This window comes from Psammomys obesus, unplaced genomic scaffold (assembly GCF_907164565.1).
Source record: "Psammomys obesus unplaced genomic scaffold, mPsaObe1.curated_primary_1811, whole genome shotgun sequence".
NCBI lineage: Eukaryota > Metazoa > Chordata > Mammalia > Rodentia > Muridae > Psammomys > Psammomys obesus.
This window is the reverse complement of record NW_026585504.1, coordinates 20,834,935-20,857,089: the sequence shown is the minus strand read 5'-3', so window position 1 is coordinate 20,857,089 and position 22,155 is coordinate 20,834,935. Positions and strand designations below refer to the sequence as shown.

At 37.4% G+C, this 22,155-nt stretch overlaps 1 protein-coding gene across 1 annotated transcript in view; it reads right to left on the bottom strand.

Moving 5' to 3' along the window:
- The window catches only part of Dph6 (diphthamine biosynthesis 6), a 130,688-nt gene that overhangs the window by 44,892 nt on the left and 63,641 nt on the right, over positions 1 to 22,155 (bottom strand). Inside the window, exons 4-5 of the mRNA XM_055603851.1 lie at positions 9,712 to 9,785; positions 8,357 to 8,475 (exon numbers count right to left, since the gene is read on the bottom strand). Coding sequence (XP_055459826.1) covers positions 8,357 to 8,475; positions 9,712 to 9,785 — 193 coding nt within the window. The remainder of the gene's footprint in view (positions 1 to 8,356; positions 8,476 to 9,711; positions 9,786 to 22,155) is intronic.

Sequence of the window (22,155 nt, the reverse complement as noted above, 5' to 3'; positions counted from 1 at the left end):
TACCTGGCCCATACTGGACTGTACTGTTAAATGAAATTAGGGAATCATTCTCTAATACTTCCTGACAGAAACAAACTTAAAAATATCACTTACCTTTTGAATATTTAATACATGTTTATAATACATCCAGGTCACATTCACTATCCTACTATCTCATATTTCATACCACTAAAGCCTTCTCCCTCCCAAAAGTACCCCTGCGATGTTTTGTTTATTTTGTGAGCACTTAGTTTAGCCAGGACTGACTTCATGGTAATGGATTTGGAGCTCTTTATCCACTAGAGCATGGGCATATCACTACTGGCTTCACCACAAGAACTCCCTTTCTATAGGCATTCAGCAACTGCCAATCGCTCCCTGGGGAGGAACAGTGAAGCATTTTTTTTTTTTTTTTGTGAGAAATATCCCTCATATATTTGGACATTTGGTTTCCAGTTGGCAGTTGTATAAAGTGAGGACATGACGGCTCTAAGGAATGGTTGAAGGGAAGGCTTTTATTGTAGATATGAGGGAAAATATAGCTAGAGGCATCTGAAGGACTGGAGGAATCCAGAGCAAGGAGAGCAAGTGGCACACAGAACATGGCAGGCAGAGTGAACTTAGCCATGAGAGGAGGGAAGGAATGGGACACAGAGAGAAAGACAAAAAGGGCTGGCCAAGAAGACTAAGAGAGGAAGACAAAACAGAGGACAAAAAAAAAAGCATGGTTGAAATGGCAAGGTAATACAGGAATGAGAAGCTGGGGGAAGGGAAGTCTATGGTCTAGAGAAGTTCTGGGTAGGGGACTAGGTGAGAGAATCTAAGAACAGCCCCAGATACTGAGTGAGTCAGGAGGTTAGCTTCTCACTTTGGTATGTTAATTAATAGACACTAGACATCTTTTCTGATGGTGATTTCAGAAGGCTTCTTCAGTACAGGGAAACTGGTGGGTACCAAAATTTGGGGAAGTGGAGTTTCCTTTGGACTTGATGGTGGTGCTGTTTGGGGGAGGTTATTGAACTTTTAGGGCAAGGAAGCTGGATGGAGAAAATACTTCACTGGAGGCATGCCTAGAAAGTCTATGCCTTGCTCACTTCCAGTTCCTCTCTCTGCTTCCTGGTAAAGTAAACAGTCAGCTTCCTGCTACAGATAGTCCTACTTGAATCATAAGCTACAATACTCTTTCCAATAAGCCACTTTTGGTTATATGTCTTGTGAGAGCAACAGAAAGCAAACTAGAACAGGTAGAAATCCACGAGTTTTTCTATCATCCATGACTGATTGTTGAGGGGTCCTTACATCAGGATAGGCTTTTCATAACTTAGGGTGTGTGTGTGTGTGTGTGTGTGTGTGTGTGTGTGTGTGCATATGATGCCCCTCAAACCTTAGCACTAGGATCAAAAGGTCCTAAGGAATATTAAAACCAATGGACTATACTGACCAAACTATAGCATGTACTCTTCCCATATTAACCCAATAAAGTTTATACAATTTGGACAAATGGTTTGCACATTAAATATATTCTAAAGATGGCTATGTGGTATTGTTAGAAATCAGGCACTTCCCCAACCTGACCTTGGGGCCTCAGCATCAGAAGCCATGTTGTCACCCACCACAGCCAAATGGGACGCATTTCTATTGTCCCTGTAAGTTGTATATTTTCCCTATGTGACAAGTGTACCCTTTAAAAGGAGGACTCTGGCTAAGATACTCAATCCCCATTCAGAAAGGCAAGGAAGATGGACATCAGAAAAGGGAGAAAAAATGGAACAGGACAGGAGCCTACCACAGAGGGTAGCTGCAGGCTATCAAAGCAGATATTGAGACTTATAGCCAAACTTTGGGAAGAGTGCAGGGAATCTTATGAAAGAAAGCAGAGGTAGTAAGACCCAGAGAGGACAGGAGCTCCACAAAGAGGCCAACAGAACCAAAAAATCTGGGCACAGGGCTCTTTTCTGAGACGGATACTCCAACCAAGGACTATTCATGGAGATAACCTAAAAGCCCTGCACAGACATAGCCCATGGCAGTTCAGTGTCCAAGTGGGTTTCATAGTAAGAGAAACAGGGTCTGTCTCTGACATGAACTGCCCTGCTCTTTGATCACCTCCCCCTGAAGGGGAGCAGCCTTACCAGTCCACAGAGGAAGACAATGCAGCTACTCCTGATGAAAGAGAGGAAGACCTCCCCTATCAGTGGACTGGAGGAGGGGAATAGGTGGAGAAAAGGGAAGGAGGGTAGGGTTGGGAGGGGAGAAGGGAGGGAGCTACAGGGGGGATACAAAGTGAATAAACTGTAATTAATAAAAATAATAAAAAAATACAAAAAAGATCCAACCACTGCAGATTGCTTTTTGTTTTTTTCTCTATCTGTCCTGCTCTGTCTTTCTGTCTGCTACTGTGAGATGGCCTTTCAAATCTATCACAAGTATCATAAATATATCACAAGTAATATATTTATCAATTGTGTGAGATCTGTTGTATGAGATCTTTGTTGCAGCATTCCTTGGCTCCAATCTGCCAAGGCATTCTGCCGTTAAATCCTAAACAATATATTTTACCTGATATAGTTCTCCTTGAGCATATTATACATTTTTCTTAAAACTGTTTTTAGAATTCCATGGAAGAGTTATTAGTAGTACCTCTTCATTACTTTGTGTCAAATCAAATACATATTCCTTGAGGTTGGTCTTCTAAACCTCTTAGAATTCAGTGATTCTCAACCTGTGGATTGTGAGCCCACAGGGCTATATATGAGATACCCTGTATATCAGGTATTTACATTATGATACATAAAAGTAGCAAAATTACAGTTATGAAGTAGCAACAAAATAATTTTATGGTTGAGGTCATCACAACATAAGGAACTGTATTAAAGGGTCATAGCATTAGGAAGGTTGAGAATCACTGTCTTAGATAAATAGCATCGATAGTCTATACTTGAAAATTAAGCTGTGCAGACAATAGATACCTGATTTCTGCTCTGCTCATGTAGATTCTTTAGCAATATATTCTTTTGACTCAAACTCATAGAGTACAAAGCCTCTACTATTCAAAATGTACACATACATAATTCATTAGTAACACTGTTATCACTAAAATGAGCAGAATAGTAACTAGACCTCCCCAAGAACTGACTGGGAGCTACAGGTCCTGAATTACCACAGTAAGACACCCCAAACAGAGGAATCATCTGGTAACACTGCTACTTTTAGGTAGCACCTCTATGTTTATCTATTTCTCTTCTTTGCAGAATAAAGGTCTAGATATTTTTCTTATCACCTGTTAGGGTTAGCACCAGATTGATAAGATATATCTAAGTTGAGAGGCTCTGATCACGTTTCCACCCCTTCACATAACTATAATTCACTTGTACATCCCTTCCCATCTCTTAGAATTCTTCATAGTCCCATTTATTACCTATTTTGACAGATACTCTTTCCTCTATAATTAGGCTTTCTGGCTCAGTAGATGCATTATTAAGCCATAGGGCCAGTAAAAACAGTGGCCTTAATAATAGTCTCCTTAGATGATACTAAAGGATTTGCTTTATAAAGACTCACAGGACATGTGGCTTTGTGTTTACAGAAAGGTCTTAAATTACTGACTTGGGAGGAAGGTATGCATTTACTTATAAATGTTTTTAAGAAAATATAATGCAGATGCATTTGAGCAGATTTTAATACCACTGCCTTCCACAAGCCTTGTTACCTATTGGTGTAATGTGAAAAATGAAATTAAAATGGAAAACATGCTTTGGCTAATGGTATTGACATGCTGTGTTTTGTTCAGTGATAAGAGTAGCCTATGTTTCTAATGCAAAGTTAACCTCAGGACTAGATCTCCATGTTTTAGTTCAGAGTCCTATTGATATGATATGACACCAGGATGAAAAGCAACTTGGGGAGGAAAAGGTTCATTTCATTTCACAGCTTGTAGTTCATCATCCTAGGAATTCAGTGCAGAAACTCCAAGCAGGGACCTGGATGCAAAAACATAGGCAGAGGGCTTGGAGGAGTACTACTTACTAACTTGCTCCCATGACTTGCTCAGCCTGCTTTCTTAAACAACTCAAGAACACTGACCCTGGGGTGCCACCACCCACAGTGAGCTGGGCCCTTTCCTCTCAGTCATTAATTATGACTGAATTGCCTAGAGCCCAATCCTGTGAAGCATTTCTTCAATTAAGACTCCCTCTTCCCAGAGGAGGTGCATAAGTGATTGTGTAAGAGACACTTGTGAAATGGGAAAGATACGTAAGTGTGCTTGCATTCTCCCTCATCTTCATTCTCACCTCCCAGTATCAGAGCCCTTCCCAGTACTTGGCCCAGTAGGGTCTTAGCTGATTCATCTAACTAATCCTTAAAGGAACTTGGTTTTTCTCATGATCAATTAGTTACTTTAATTTAATGGATAAAGACTTTTTATGTAGACACAAAGCTAAGGTCTTAAATTGCTGAATTAGGAGGAAGATATGCATACACCTATACATGCTTTCAAGAATATATACTGATACTTTGCATATGTGTCTTTCAGCAAGTAGAAAAACTTCCGGTGATAGGCCAAACTGCTCTTGTGCTTTCTCTCTGGCTGGGATCTCCCCAGTCCTTATTAACATCAAAATGTATTCTGATAAAAGCAGTCCAGATAAGGACTTCCCCTCTAGTAAGTATTGTCAGTAATTTTTAGAATTAATTTTTTCCACAAGTTTGCAATTAACACATTTACAAGAGATTATATGAGTTCTAAGGAGTTTATTACAGTTAATAGAAAGACTGAAAGGTGTAAAACAACAGAGAAGTGGCCTCATTTCTCACCAGTAATTTGATTTTTTAATAATGGTACCTATTTTGTGTCCTTCAAAATCAGAATCATTTTATTAAAGAAGAAAAGAAATATAGGTAGAATACAGAATTAGTATAGTTCTAATACAGTCCAAAATTTGATTTCAAATATAGTGAAGAACTGATGCATGAGATACACATGTAGACATATAAACAAGTAAGCAAGAAACCAGGGCTTCTTGAGAACAGGATGCTCTGTGTATATGACTGAGGATATACCAGATGATTACATGTGTTCAGAGCAGCATTGCTGTAATAGTGGCAAACTGGAAACTACGAGTACAGTATCAACTACTAGGAGAGTTAAATTATATTATTATAATGGAATATCATCTTGGAGTGGTGACATTGCTGGACACAATACTACTGTCTCCAAAGTGTGGATGACTCCCATAAACAACATTTTGAGCCAAAGAAGTCACAAATACAGTGGACAATACAGCATGCTTCCATTTATAAAACATTACAAATCTAGTATGAGGGTATGACTCAGGATACTAGCCTATCATGTATGAGACCCTAGGTTCTCTCCTTTTCTTAAAAAAGTTTAAAAATTAAAAGGGACCTAGACCCCCTGCTCAGATATAGCTGATAGGCAACTCAGTCTCCATGTAGGTTCCCAAGTAAGGGGAGCAGAGCTGCCTCTGCCATGAACTCAGTTGCCTGCTCGTTGATCACTTCCCCCTGGCAATGTAGCTTTGCCAGGCCATAGAGGAAGAGGATCCAGGCAGTCCTGATGAGATTTGATAAGCTATGGACAGATGGCAGGGAAGGCGAACTCCCCTTTCAGTGTATTATGGTAATAGGATAGGAAGAAAGAGGGAAGGAGGGTGGGACTGGGAGGAGAAGAGGGAGGGGGCTACAATTGGGATATAAAATAATCCAAGGGAGAATCCATAAGTCTGACTTGGAAGGGCAGATAGAATAGACAGAGGTAGTGGTTGAAGAGAGGGAATAAGGTAGGAGAGGGCACAGAGAGTTAAGAGGGTGGAGAATAGACCTTGGGAGACAGAGGGCAAGAAGGCCTGCAGAAAAAAGAAAAACAGAGGGTGGGGCATCTCAGTGACAGGCTGGAGACCTAGGTCAGGGTAGGTCTCTGGGAGGATATGAGGGGGATTCAAGCAGTGACTCCTAATAGCAGGGCCATAGAGACTGAAGAGGACTCCTAACTAGATTTGCCTTCTAGTAGAGGGAGAGGAACTCCAACCCACCCACAAAAACTTCAACTCCAAATTTACCCTGCCTACAAGATGAGCAGGGATAAAGAGAGAGCAGACAGAGCAGATATTAAGTAAATGCCCAACCAATGCCTGGCCCAACCAGAGACCCACACTATGAGAGAGTGCCAACCCCTGACAGTATGAATGATACTCAGCTAAGTTTTGCAGACAGGAGCCTAACAGAGTTGTTCTCTAAGAGAACAACTATCCAGCAGTGCCTCAAAACAGATGCTGAGACTCACAGCCAAACATTGGGTGATGCATAGGGAGTCTTGTGGAAAAGTGGGAGGAAAGAGCAAAGGATCTAGAGGTGAAAAGAGGTCCACAAGAAGACCAACAGAGCTAACTAACCAGGGCCCAGAGGGGTTTGCTGAGACTGAAGCATCAATCAAGGACCATGCATGAACTGAACCTACGCTCCCTATAAAGATGTAGCAGATGGGCAGCTTAGGCTTCATGTGGGGACTATATTAGATACAGACTCCCTGGCAGGACTGCTTTGCCAGGCCACAGGGGAAGAGGACACATTCAGTCTTGAAGGGGGATGGGGCTGGGAAAGGGAGCTCCCCTTTTCTGAGGAAGAGGTGAGGGGGCAAAGGGGAGGGAGTGTGAGACCTGGAGGAGAGAAGGAATGGGGCAACAACTAGGTTGTAAAGCGAATACAAAATAAATTAATCAAAAGAAGAAAAACCAACCAAACAAACATGTATGATGTACCAAGAATGTTTGCATTCAATCTCATTGACATACAGTTATAAACAAGTATTTCTAAAAAGCTAGATTTTTAAAAATTCATTGCGAAACAGTTGTTTAAATGATACTAGAAAGAAAATCCTTTATGCAAGATGTTGTTAATAATAAAACTTTAAGTTCACTGGTATGTATCAGATACTATTTCAGGCAGCAAAGCTGAAGAGACAGAACCATTGAGCCTTTATTACTAGCCAAGGAATGACGGGAGTTGTTTCAATCTTGCTTTGGGCCAGGCTTTCCTGACTGCACCCTTTTGGGATGGTAAAATGTCTCCATTGTCATTTCATGCTGGATGTATAAAATTTGCTCTTCTTATGTTTATCAGTGGTTATAATTAAAGGATTACTGGGAGTCTTGAGGGACTTTGGACTTTTAAACAGTGTTGAGCCAGAAAAACTATGGGGAATTTTGAAGATGACTAAACACATTTTGTATTATGAAGTGGCCACATCCCTTGGGGACCAGGAAGTGGCGGTTTGAATGAGAAATATCCCTCATAAGATCACGTATTTAAATATTTGCCCCCGCCCCCGCCCCAATGGAGGTGCTGCTTGGGTTGGGGGATATACCATAGACCCTTCCAGAGATGAGTCCTTGCTGGTGAAAGCCTGGTTTGGGGGTGGGTTGTGCTTTGATGGCTATAGCAATTCCTCACTTCCCCTTTGTTCTGTTTCTTGACATGATCTCTCAGTTCCTGGCTCCTGCTGACATGCCTGCCATTTGCTGCCATGCTTTCCCTCCATTATGAACTCTTATCAATTTGTACTGTTTCTTCCATAGGTTGCTTTTCATCATTGGGTTTACTGCAGCAATAGAAGAGTAGTAAATATAGACAACCAGATTATACAAGATACTTATTGGTAACATATTTTACATGTCCATGTAGCACTGAGATTTTCTATCATGAAACCATTCTGCAGAAGATGGATTTATCTTTTACCATAAAAATTTTATTTGCTAAGTTTTTTTCAGACTATTTTAATGGATGATAGTGGCTTAGAAACCTATACTGTATCATATAGATGCTTCTATATACTTAAAGGAACTGTGAACTCTCGGTAAAGTTTCCTTCAATAGTGTTTGGTAGAATAAATGTCACACATGCACACCTAAAGGTAGTTAACAGAAATCACATGCTATAAATGTTAACTTTTGTTACTTAGACATAAATGGCAAATAATTAATTTGGCTGTATTCTTTATTCAAAGGCTTAAAACCATTAACTGAACACCTCTATTTCCCCCCTCAGAAGCACATACTAAATGAAGACACACAATAATTCCTATATTTTCTGTTTAAAGTAACCTAATTTCAAATTAGACAGGAACTTAGAAAACCATATCAATTTTAATCATCAAGCAAATACTTGAGATGCTCACTATTACTCTCTTTGGCAAAGATGCAAACAGCTATTTTGAAATTCTCTCTCCATCTCTAACACAGAGTGTTTACTTCATTTGTGACTCCACATGTTTATATACGAACACTAACCCTTATTCTGTGTATATTAGTAGCCTGTGATTACCTATGGGGTAGTAGACAATTTTTGGAAATTTACATACCCAAAGCTGCTACTTTGATGATAATGGCCTCAATGTTAGATGCTATCATCTCTCTGAGCAAATCTTCCTGGTTTCTCTGCCAAAGGTAAGCTAAAGGCTGGAGATTAAGCCGTTTACATCTACAAAGTAAAAAGAAGAACAAAAAAAAAAAAAAAACACAAAAAAAAAGAAAGAAAGAAAAAATAAATAAATGATATGGTTGTGTTCAGTTTCAGGGTCCCCAGCAACTTAATTTTAAACATAATGCTTCTTTCAAGGGTTTTAACATTTAAAATGTCCTCCTCCTCCTTTTTTTTTTTTTTTTTTCTAAATGCCATGTGGTGCCAGAGAGATATTGATAGGATAAAGGCATTGGAGTTGCTGTTCGAGTTCAATTCTGGAAAACCTGTGGTGGAAGGAGAGAAACAACCCCCATAAGTTGTCCTTTGAACTCCATATATGTGCCATGGGATGCACACGTTCTCACACACACACACACACACACAAAGAAAAACAAAAATGTGAAAATGCCTTGCATTCTTAATTTTTATGGTCTATGGGCAAACATAAGTTAAATCTCGAGGAATATTAAAAATATCAATGTTCGTAAGGCTTGAAGCTTAGAAATCAATGTCAAAGTGCATACCAATGCCAGTTAAGAATTATTCCCATTTTTAATAATTCTACAGGTTGGCAAATCGGGAAAGACATAGTGTGTAGACAGAAATGTGATGCTCTCATACTTTACAAGCCTATCAGAATCCCATAAACTAGTGCAGAGGTGAGAGGAGACAAGAGTCTTAACTGCTTTGAGACAGTTTGGCAGGTTTTAGAACAACTGGTTTGCTGATGAAAATGAAAATATTACTTACTTATATATTGCACTTACATTTGAATTTTAAGAATGACTTGGCTTGCCCATGGATGCAGGCACTGAGACGTTGCTCCAGTGTATGAGCACAGACCCACGGGCATGCAGAGAGCACTATTTAGACTCAAACAGAGAACACTATTCACACTCAGTGCTCCTGAAGAGTAGAGGAGGAAGGGCGGCAGGATGAGGACATGAAGTCCTATCGGGGACTTGCCGAGTTCAGAAGAGAGGAGGCAAGGGGAGACAGTGGGATCATGATAATATCTAGTTGTGTACTCATATGAGTTTCTCAAAGAAAAAAAAATACGGCTTTTGTTAATTTGATGTATGTTTAGATCTATAGATCATGAATAACATATCTGCTTATGATTTAGGTACAATTATTTATTTTTATTCATAAACAATGCTTTTTACTTTACAAGGAATCTGGGATTATAATTCTAGCCTTGCACATTCTCAGCACAAACTCTAAAAATTATTAGACAAATTGATGTTCTCTTACACATTTTCTACTCGCACACGTTGATAATCAGAAAGTATAGCACCTACTGATACCCCTTCTATTTCTTCTTTTTCCTGAAAATAAAAGAAAAAAAATAAATTGAAGGATAATCTTGCAGTTTGTATCCCACGCTGAAAATTACACATGAACTGCATATCATCTAAGGAGTCACCATTGAATCAAAATAATTTTCTGCAAATACACATTTAGAAAAATAATCCGCACATATATTTTAATCATCTACCCAGTGGCAAGAGAAGTAATCATTCTTTTACTTAAATTTTAACTACAGACCTACTTTCCTGGAAACAGACGTAGAAGCAGTTCCAAAATGTTTTTTTTACATTTATATATTTAAAAACACTGACATTCAATAGACACTCCTATGAAAAGTCCTTCAGGGACAATATTTCCCCAGATTGAATAATTTCAATAATTTTCACATTAGTACCAACAGATATACCACACATGGCTTTAATCTGGATTTTTGGTAAAAAGATGAGCAGCACAGAGGTATTGCCTAGTATTCCATATAGAGAATTATAGCACAGGCAGAAGGAACCACATCAGTATAGTCACAGCTGAGGACACCAGCAGGGGCCCATGGGTTAAAGACTTTGCCCAGTACATTCATAAAGGAAATGAAGGAGAATGTAAATTCACATATGATCTTGTTTGCGGATGGCCCAAAGGTAGGATGGATCAAAAGGTAAAGGTAAACCAAGTATAAAGACAATTTAGGAATTTAAAAGAACAGGTCTAAAATATGTAAATAAGATTAATGTTCTTAACCAAGGGAGGAACAATATACACCATAGATATGAACCAGGGAATGTCATCTGTAATACAGATATAAAGGGAGTTACTAGGGATAATTACTAATAATATCCTGGGCAGAAAGTCTCTGAATACATTTAAGAGAAAATCCATCTCTGTATAAGACTGACAGAAGAAATCACTTCAGAGAGATGTCCTCATTGGTAATACATCGGTAATATTGTCAAGTAGTGCAACTTGACAATAGCAGTAATAAGTATTTCACAGTAAATAAATCATGCTTCTAGGCACACTGAAATAAACCTGACATGCTGAAATAACAATGTGTCCAAAAAGATACCATAGTAAATAAACAAAGAAATACAAAACAGGAATTTATTCTGCCTTTGGAAATAATGGAAATTTAAAACATACCCATAAAAATAATACAAAAAAATCTTCCCAAACTGCCCCCCCCCAAATGATTATTTCTGTCAGATAACATTGCAGGAAAAGGGCTATTTTCTTTATTTTATTCTATCAGCAACTTTGTGAGGACACAGGGTTTTAACTTTTCTTTAATCTTCCTCAACATTTTCTCCTCCAACCCCTGCACAGATTTCATAATCTGTTGGAGGTGATTTCCTGTATTCTATTACCTTCTTCCCCTCCCGACCTCTTAAGGCCTTTCCCCCTTTTCATCCTTTCCTTCCTAGCCCTGGCAGCTTAGTAACCAAGTGGATTCCCTAGTAAGGGGAACTGGGACTGTCTCTGACATGAATTCAGTGGCTGGCTCTTTGATCACCTCCCCTGGGGGGAGCAGCCTTACCAAGCCAGAGAAAGATGATCATAAACCCTGTATTCCAGGTCATTGTGAAGGTTAGCACTTTGTGACACCAAGTAAAACCTTCCTTCATCATCACAATTGTTATCAATGTTACTACTTCAAAGTTACTTGAGCTACTATTTTTGTCTATCAAGAACAACTCTTCTTCCTCCTCTTCTCCCCAACTACCTCAAAAGTCTCACCTCTTTCTTGATTTGACTGAAATAATTCAGTTTCCTGGGCTTAAGCACTACTGCTCACTGTCATTTCTCAACAGTGTTCTATAATCCTGTATACTCAACTCTAGGCCAGTTTTAACACAATTTTACAACAGTCCTGAAAATTTGAGAAGTAGTTACAAGTTCTTCTATATCCTTATGCATTCTGAATGTAACTTTAAACTAGGCAAAAGAGACCCTAAAGGATCAAATCTACCCCTGACTGTTATCTGAAGAAAACATTAACTGGGCTCAGTCACTAACCCTTGTCTGCTCTTATCTGGGGAATAAAAAGCCAATAATTCAACAATGAGACACAATCATGGGCTTCTCCTTCATTTAAAACTGATTGCTGACATGCCTAGTTTTATGCAGGCCTGTTGCTGACAGCTACCTATAATTGCTGTGAGATCATGATTGCACTACTATACCATGCCCAAAGACAGCATTTCATATGCACCCCTCAATTTCTGACTCTTACATTCTTCCTGCCCCCTCTACCATGTTGTTCTTTTTGCATTACATATCTTGGATCTCTTCTGCCATGTGTTTTTAACTGGGTAAGCAGGACTGGGAATAGAGTTCTTTTTACAAAGCAGACCTCAAAACCAATCAAAGAGCTCTTATTCGCTCTTCTAACACACATTCTGCCGTTACATCAGTGAGCACATCTTGCCTAGTGGGGTTAGTGCTGTAGTCCAGAGGGTTTTCATCTGTGCAAGACTATTTGTTCTGATGCCAATCCTTGTGACCTCACCAGCCAGCACTGCATTACTGGTCCACCCAACTCATCCCAATGGGAGTACTCAAGGCCTACTCTGACTTTTTCATCTGCTCTTTCCTTTGTTACTACTTTCTATCCTGCCCATTTTCTTTTTCATACTACCTGAAATTAAACACCAACTATTTATGGATTTACCCCTCACATATTTGTTTGCAGTTCTTTGAAAAAAGGTATCACTGTGGCTTTTACCCAAGAAAAGCCTACATAAATGTGAATCAGTAGATGACTATAATTTAATAAAATTGACCATGAAAAAATAGTGTTTCTATACTTCTACAACCACCTAAACCAAAAACTAAAAAAGATAATATTATGTAACACATATGATAGCATATTGTTTTAAGTCAGTGAAACATAGGTTAACAAACCAGTAGGGAAAAATGACAAAATTATAACAATATGAAATTTTAAGAGAATACATACAAATGATGCCAAGACTTCTTAAAAATAAAAGTTGAAACTAAACAAATTTTATAAAATAAATACTTACGTTTTACAATATAATGAACATTCAGAGCTGATAAGGGTATGGCAACTGCATAACTTCCAAATTACCAAGACAGAATAAGAGGGGTGTGTGTGTGTGTGTGTGTGTGTGTGTGTGTATGTGTGTGTGTGTGTATGTGTGTGTATTTTGAGTAATTTCCCAATTGATTAAGAAAACAATAATGTGATGTTTGAGGAAGTATGCAATAAAACAGCAAAAATGAAATGGTGATATTGGGAAATAATTATTATTACCTTATGATGTATTTTTGTTTCTTTTTCTGTGGCTATAGATTTCTATGTTTTTGATTCTATGTATATTTCATTTAGCTAGGTTTTTATCATAAATAGTTTTATATCTTTATATCTTTGGAAAATACATTTTAATGACTATTGATTTTTCTCTTCATAGTATACTATGATTCATTCAACTATTCCTGTTATTTCGGATTTTAGGATTTTCTAGCCTTTGTTCAAATTATATGTACAATATAAATTTAATGAATATCCTCATATAACTTGTGTACAGCTACTTTCACAGAAAATATTTCTTTTCATTTTTGTCTCAAATAATATTTATTTATCATTTATTTATTTTATTCATTTTACATCCTTGTAGTACCTTCCTTCCTCCCCTACCAGTCCTATCCTCTCTCCCTATCCCCTCCCCCTGCCCTTTTCTATAGAAAAGAGGAGCTCCCTTTCCCATCCAGCCCAGCTCATCAAGTTGCATCAGGGGTTGAACTTGTCCTCTTCGTCTATGGCCTGTCAAGGCAGTCCTGCCAGGAGAAAGTGATATAAAGCTGGCACTGTCTGGTGTAGTGCCCACTTCCCTTACTACAGTACCCACTTGAAGCCTAAGCTACCATCTGCTACATATCTGTAGAGGGCCTAGGTCCAGTTCAGGCATGGTCCTTGTTTGATGCTTTAGTCTTAGCAAGCCCCTCTGGGCCCTGGTTAGTTGGCTTTGTTGTTTTTCCTGTGAAGCTCCTGAAACTTCCAGGTCCTTTTCTCCTTCCTCCCACTATCCCCAAGACTCCCTAACCATCTATGTCCTGGTAACTTGGGAGGTAAAATTATTCACTTGTTTACCAAAAACCAATTTTAAATGTCTGAGTGTGCCTTATACTATATTAAGACTAGAGAAACATTTAAACATATCACAGGGTATCATTGGGAAATTAAAATTTTGTGGTAATGAATACAGGGGTTATCCTAGATTGTGTGACATGTCTATGTAGAGCCTAAAGGACTACAAATAAGGGCTATCTTGACAGACAGTAACATCATGAACTACTTATTCATCTAATTTCGGTTTCTTGAGGCAAAGGCTCATGTATCTCATGATGCCCTCAAGCTCCTCCTGATCTTCCATCTCCAAGATGCTGGCATTATAGGCATGTACCATCTTATCTAACTCAGGGATATTTACTTTTAAAGATAAAAATTGTACTGCAAATACAAAGCATTCAGAATTGTCAACTGCTATCCTGTATCTTCCTTAACATGATTATATATATATATATATACACACACTTCCCAAAGACCTTTTTTTTTTTTAAAAAAAAATCTGGCTGTAAAAGTATAAATAACTTATCTGCTACCAAATCTGAACATATCTAATTGTCAGGCTTCATTTAGTAGCTGCTGCCAAGCCTTCTATATTAAGCAAATTATGGACTCTTAAAATAGCACTGGAGCTATTTTAAGCTTGGAGAGAAGTATAAACATAGATCTGTTCATTCAGGGTTATAACCTAGTCCTCAAGAATTGTTAAATATTGTTTAAAAGGGTATATGAAGAATATTTACATTCAAGGCTAGAAGTAGATTCTTCTGTGAATGGTAGCTAATGCTGTGTGTCCTTATCACATACAAAGCTCTAGACAGAGATGAAGGCAGGTGATCACACAGGAGTAGTGATAATCTTCAACTGAGAATAATACAGGTTTAAAAGTAGAAATCTAAAACCAAGTTAAGATTTTGTTCATTAATGTTCACTTGTCTCAGTGCTGAATATCTGGCTCATGAAAGTCCTAGCCTGGAAACAAGCTGCCCAGTTTTATAAATGAGAGTGAGGCCTACTTATTCTACAGATGAGAAGATAGGCATTTTGTATTTATCAGAGATATTATTTTCTTTGAAAAATGCCTGTTACCAGTATTATTCTGTTAATGAGTTCTTGTCTGTTGAGAAAAAAAATGATCTACTGAATTTAAAGTGTTTTTCATCTGAAAGGCATTCTAACGTTGTTAGTATGAATCATTCATTAAAGACAGACTCTTGCGTTATCCTCTAAGTGGCAATATTTGGACTTCTGGTAATGTAGTATTATTGAGTAAGAAACTCTTATGAATGTCAATGATGCTCTGCAGCCTAGGTAACTAAAACAGATATTAATATGGCTGAGGAAGTACTATTTGCTTTTTCTTTAAACTGCTCATTCTTCATTTAGTCTAGATAATTAGATACCTACAGAGGCATACCAATTAAATGAAATACTTCTAAATGAGACACATAGAATTCCCAAATAAAGTTCATAAAAATATTTTCTAAGTTAAAAAATTATTATTTTTCTTTGCATGATCAATAGCAACATTCTAGTATGGAAAAAAAATTTCACCATCTGGCACTGTCCCCATTAAACGCTGAACTCAAGATGGAATATTATTAGGTCACTAATTTGCTGTATTATCATCTCCTTTTGTGAGAGTTCTCAATTAAATATGGGAAAAGTTGTTAAGGCTGAAAATTAAATGGCAAAGAAATTGCAGAAGATAAAAATAATTTGCCAATTACTTCCATCTAGAAACCGACAATACATTATTTTACTTTTGCTTCTTTTGTGATAGTGGGACATCACCTGAGCCCAAACATTCTTTACATTATCCAATTGAACAGAAGGGTAGAATTGTAGGTGCTTTTCCTTTTTAAGGCCCAAGGCATTTTTGTTGACAGGATATAGTACTTTAGGGTTAATGATTTGAAGAAGCTCCTCTGTTACTTACTTGTCATATTGCTGTGACAGGTGTACCTGACAAAAGCCACTTCATTTGTACAAGTTCACATTCCCACCAGCAATGGAGGAGGGTTCCACTTTCTACACATCCTCTTCAGCATGTGTCATCCCTTGAGTTCTGATCTTGGCCATTCTGATGTGTGTGAGGTGGAATCTCAGGGTTGTTTTGATTTGCATTTCCCAGATGAGAACGGATGTCGAACATTTTTTTAAGTGTTTCTTTGCCATTCGATATTCCTCTGTTTTTGATGAGAATTCTCTGTTTAGCTCTGTACCCCTTTTTTAATTGGATTACTTGGTTTGCTGGTGTTTGACTTCTTGAGTTCTTTATATATTCTAGATATTAGTACTCTCTCAGGGTGATAAATATGCATCTATTTGCATTCTTCTACATGCAGACATCCAGTTAGACCAGAACCATTTGTTGAAGAGGCTATCTTTTTTCCACTGTATGATTTTTGTCTTCTTTGTCAATAATCAAGTGTCTGTAGATATTTGGGGTTATTTCTGGATCTTCGATTTGATCCTATTAATCTACCAGTATGTTTCTATGCCAATACCATGCCGCTTTTATTACTATTGCCCTAAAGTACGGCTTGAGATCAGGGATTGAGATACCTTCAGAACATCTTTTATTCTACAGGACTGCTTTAGCTAATCTGGGTTTTTTGTTTTCCCACATGAAATTGAGAAACTGGTACTTTTTCAGAAAATAAGGAATAATCCTACCTCAAGATCCAGCTATACCACTCCTGGGCATACAGTGGAAAGATGATCAACCAAATAACAAGGACATTTGTTCAACCATGTTCTTAGCAGCTTTATTCGTAATATCCAGAATCTAGAAACAACCTAGATATCCCTCAACTGAAGAATAGATACAGAAATTGTACATTTACACAATGAAATACTTTTCAGCAATTAAAAACAAAGAAATAATGAAATTTGCAGGCAAATGATGGGAACTAGAAAAGATCATCCTGAGTGAGGTAACCCAGATGCAGAAAGACACACATGGCATATGCTCACTTATAAATGAATATCAGCCATATAATATAGGATAAACATACTGAAATCTGTATACCTAAAGAAGCTAAACAACAAGGAGAACCCTAAAGATGAGGCCTAATCCTTACTCAGAAGGGCAAACAAGATAGATATTGGAAGTAGAAGAAGACAAAGAACAGGACAGGTGCTTCCGCAGGGGCCCTCTGAAAGACTTGGATACCCATCAGCGTATCTAAGCAAATGCTGAGACTCATAGCCAAACTTTGGGAAGAGTGCAGAGAATCTTATGGAAGAAAGGGAGACAGAAAGACCTGGATGGGACAGAAGCTCCACAAGGAGACCAACACAGCCAAAAAATCTGGGCTCAGGGGGTCCTGCGGAAACTGATGAATCAACCAAGGACCATGCATAGAGAGAACCTAGACCCCCTGCTTAAATGTAGCCCATGACAGTTCAGTCTCTGCGTGGGATCCCTAGTAAGGGGAACAGAGATTGTCTCTGACATGGACTCAGTGGCCAGTTTTTGATCACCTCCCCCTGGTGAGGTGCCCTAACTAGACCACAGAGAAAGAGGATCCAGACAGTCCTGATGAGACCTGATAGGCGAGGGTCAGATAGTAAGGGAGGAGGACCTCCCCTATCAGTGGGCTAGGGGAGATACATAATATGGGATACATGCTCTATTACTCATCTCAAGATCTTGCATTATCATTTTCAAAAATTATTTTTCTTTTACTTTTTGAGATTATAATATAATTGTATCTGTAATGAAAAAAAGAAAGAAAGAAAAGGAGCCGGGAAATGGCTTGGGCTTCTGAAACTTCCAAGCCCACCAACAAAAACACACATTTTCCAACAAAGACAAACTTCTCAATACTTCCCAAATATTTCTACCAACTGGGGACCGAAAATTCAAATATATAAGCTTATGGGTTCCATTTTCTTTCAAACCACTATAGAAGCTGCATATATCAATGTATCTTAAGGTCCTCTGAACTGTAGGAATTATTTTCCCAACTTCTTATTAAATTTTCCTAACTTCTATCAAGACCAAGTATTGACAAAATGACCAGCCAACCAGCTCATGCCAGTTAAAGAATTATGTTGTTTTGGGGGTAAGCTTGTAATATTTTGTTGTCAATATGGAAAACCAGACTTTCTGTTTCAATTACTGAAGAAATGAAATTTTGGTGCTGCATTAAAGGACTTTGTATATGGCTAGTTACACTGAAAGTTTACCATCATTACATGAGTTATTAGACAGACTAAAAAATTAATGTAGAAAAGACTAGGTGAAAAGAATAAGAAAGCGAACAAGTGAGGTTTAAAATGGCCAAGAAAAAGTAACTGTAAATATCAACAAAAAATTGTAGCAGGGTGCTGCAAGATGGCTCACTCAGCAAAATGTGTTCCCTGGGAATGTGAAGCCTTCAGTTTGAATCTCCAGAACCAATGTAAAAAGCCTTCTGTGGTGGACTATTCTTGTAATCCCTAATGATGAGATGAGAGACAAGGACAGACAGATAGATTCCTAGAGCTCTGTAGGCAGGAAGCCTAGCCTGCTCTGTGATGTTCCAGGTCAATAAGACATCCTGTCTCAAACAAAATTAGGAGGCCCCCAAAAAATAACATCCTGGGTTGTCCTCAAACTTCCACAGGTGGTATAAATATGTACATATATGTATTTATCCACAAGTGCAAATAGAGAGACACCAACAAAATTAAAATAAGCAGAACATAAAAAAAGCAATATAAGTCGTGGTTTCTAGCCTTAAGTAGCTGGATTAAAATATGTGAATATATCTTTAATGATAAAAAGTAGTATTGCAAATATTTCTGTGAGTGGATACAAACTATATAGAATAAAACAAAATATTTTATATAATTTAAGCGTACTAATTTTTAACTAAATTCTTTAAAATAAATAGTCAATTCACATTATGAATACTTTATAAAATCTACAAATGCAATAAATTGTCTTGACTGATCTAGATTTTTGATAATGATAACTAGTCATGAAACATTTGCCAGTATGTCTAAATTTTTTAGATTTCAGTGTCCTCAGTGGAAAATAAGTAAGATTCTCGTACTATCTATTATTCTAATATTGAATATTCCTTTCCATGGAAACTACTAAACTTTTCCGTCCTAAGAATGAGAACAACATGACTTTCAATAAACAAAATAAGAGAAATGTTTTTTGTGATTTATGGTAAAAGGCATTTAGCAAATGGCACAATAGTTATTATATCCATGAAGATAAGACTTCTCAATTATGGGTTTTATGTTTCACAAAGCAAAAATGATTATATTATTTTAGATTTTATTATATCCTATGCATATCATTAATGAAAGTAGGAGAAAACCCTGGAGGCTTACTGCCAGATTAAAATTACAATTATATATAACCATACATCAGCGTGCAACATTTATTGTTTGAATTATATAAAACTTGAAATACATCCCCTTATTGATTATTTGTTACTGTTTTGTTAAGAAATCTTTGAGGGAGATAGTTTTCTCTTAAATATTAATTTGGATACTATGGTTTGTTACATAGCATGAGGTTTTCAAGTAGAATGTGAATTACGTTGCAGTGTTAAGAGCCAAATAAAAAGCAAGAGTACTGCAAAGGCCCACAGCCTCAGTGTACTCCACCAGGGAGGCATATTCATTCATTAGAGTGGTGTCATTATCCTCACCAAAGGTAGTGACGCATTGGCTTCTGGTAGATGTATGACCATTACAGGTCAGACCAGTGTAATATTTTACAAACCTACAGTACATAGTGATTTCATTCATTTGGAAATTTCATTTCCTTGTCACAGCCTACCATGAATTCTCCTAAAGACTTGGAGTGTTTCATTTTCCATCTCTAAAAATATTTTATCTGTCCAACTCTCCAACTGTTTAAATTGGTGTGACTACATGTGCTTTCTTCAATTTTACATTCTCACTTCTTATCCAGCTATCTTTGGGGGTTCAGCAAAAAGAAAATTAGTGATAATGCTTTCAATTTAATTAGTATATTACATACACTGTAATTATTAGCGGGAAATGTTATATTAATGAATGTAAAAGTTAGCAGTAAATTACCTTGTAGCCATTATCAATTTCCCAAGCTACTGCTCCTTAAGATAACCCTCTCCCTATGGTCCTTCCGGTAATTTCTCTTTGCCTGATAAACATGATGATTAAATAGCACACAGAGTAAACCTTTGATACTTTTTAAATTAAATCCATGCCCAGCCTAAGGGCTGTGTCTGATTTCAACTAAATGTGTCAGTTAATCAGATAAAAAAAATTATCAGTAACTCAAAGAAACAGCAGCCTTAGGCTTCATCAGTGGCAGGGAAGGCTGAACAAAGTAAGACATTCAGACAATATCACATTATGTACAAAGGTTACTGATAAGCCTAGAACTAAACAGTGCTGCCTACCAATGAAGCAATGTCTGAGAAAAATGTTATGTTCAACATCTAAATCACCTTTTACATTTTAAGAATATATGTAACATAGAGAAAGACTAAGATTATTTTATATATATACTTGCATAAACATATACATAGCATATATATATATATATGAATGATTCAATATAAAAAAGTGAAAAGTATAGAATATATTTAGAATGTGGGACTCTAAAATGGCCTTATCGGTGGGATTTCCCTGTAAAAGAACTTCAGAGCAACACTTCTTTCACTAGGCTGATTCAATATTTAGAGAATAAAGACCAGTACTTTGTGGTTTGTTGAAGAAAGGTACACATGAATTCAAGGCCATGAATCTGCAGTTTTGCAGAGTACCTCAAATGAACCACATATAATTTCATCAGTTTTCTTTTATATCTGGGATAGACAATAACTACAGCAAAAACTCCATGTTAATTAAGATTGTTCTAATCTGTAACAATGAACAATGAATCATTTGTGGTATTACTAGCTAAAACAATGTGCAATACCAAAGTAAGTGCTGACTTTTAGTAAGAGGGTTGAAAAGCCTCTGCTATAATTCCAGATTTTGAAAAACCCTTAAACTTTCAGAGAATATTACAGTTTTTCAGAGCATTCACAGATTCCTAATTAAGATTGCTTTAACTATAAATATACTCTTCTAAGCAGTATAAAAGACAGCTATTTTATAAACTGATATGTCAGTTTCCACTGCAAGGAACTAACTAAATCTGAAAAAGAATAGAAAATTATCTTTGAAAGACATAATGGGCAGAAGCTATGAACAATCAATTTAAAAAGCAGAACAGAAATTCTAAGCCCTTGGACAAAGAAAGTTTCAAATTAATACCCCACCATCTCTATTCTGCTCTATTAGGATCAGATAACATTTCAGCTGTGAGAAGACTCTCATTACTCTTCACCAAGTGCAACTTGGAGTATGTAGACCAGTGACAGAGGAGAACCCTGCGCTTTTGATTACACACAAACACTGGGTATTCACGGTAACTCAGGAAGTCCACCTCTTTCACCTTACTTCCCAGGTGTGGATATGGATGACTGCGACTTAAGAGTTTTGATGCTCACCACACTGAGGGTTTTAACACAGACCCACTGAGGTCAGATTTTAGTCAGGAGGTCTCTGAGATGCAGAGAAAGTGATGCTCCTTCCTTATCTATTTTGAGCAGTATTCTTTTCAGGAAATGCTTTGGCAAATGATGATCTATTAAGGAAGGACTAACCTTGACTAAAGCTGAATGAATACTTCACTAAGACTTCTGTAAATCTGAGTTCATTAAACAGTAACTTAAAAGCTGTTTTTGGGTTAAGGGATGGAAATCAAACTGGTCAAGAAGTAGTAGCTTCAGACTGCCACTAGCCTTTGTGGTCTTCTCACACAACATGGGCTTTAGTGACCAGTGCTCCCCTTGACACCTACATCCCTCACAGTAACAGTCACAAGGCTGTCTCCTCACAAACCATAAGGGTGTTGGAAAGCCACTGTCATGGGGGTGGCTACAAAAGCAGGCACTTTCCAGCTATTCTTGTGTCACCAGGTTGTCCAAATAAAAAGCAGTGATTTGTCAATCTTACAAACTATGCGTAGAAGGAACAATTTTAAATTTCCATCAAAAAGTTACATAAAGTATTTCAGTTTTACTATAATAATAATAATAATAATAATAATAATAATAATAATAATAATATATTAAGTCTGTCCTTTCAAATTAGCCAAAGGGCAGAAGAAACGGGTTGGTGGTTAAGAACACTTGCTGCCTTTGCAGCAAACTGGAGTTCTGTTCATATCAGGAGGCTTACAACTACCTGAAATTTCAGTTTCAGGGATTTACACACACACACACACACACACACACACACACACACACACACACACA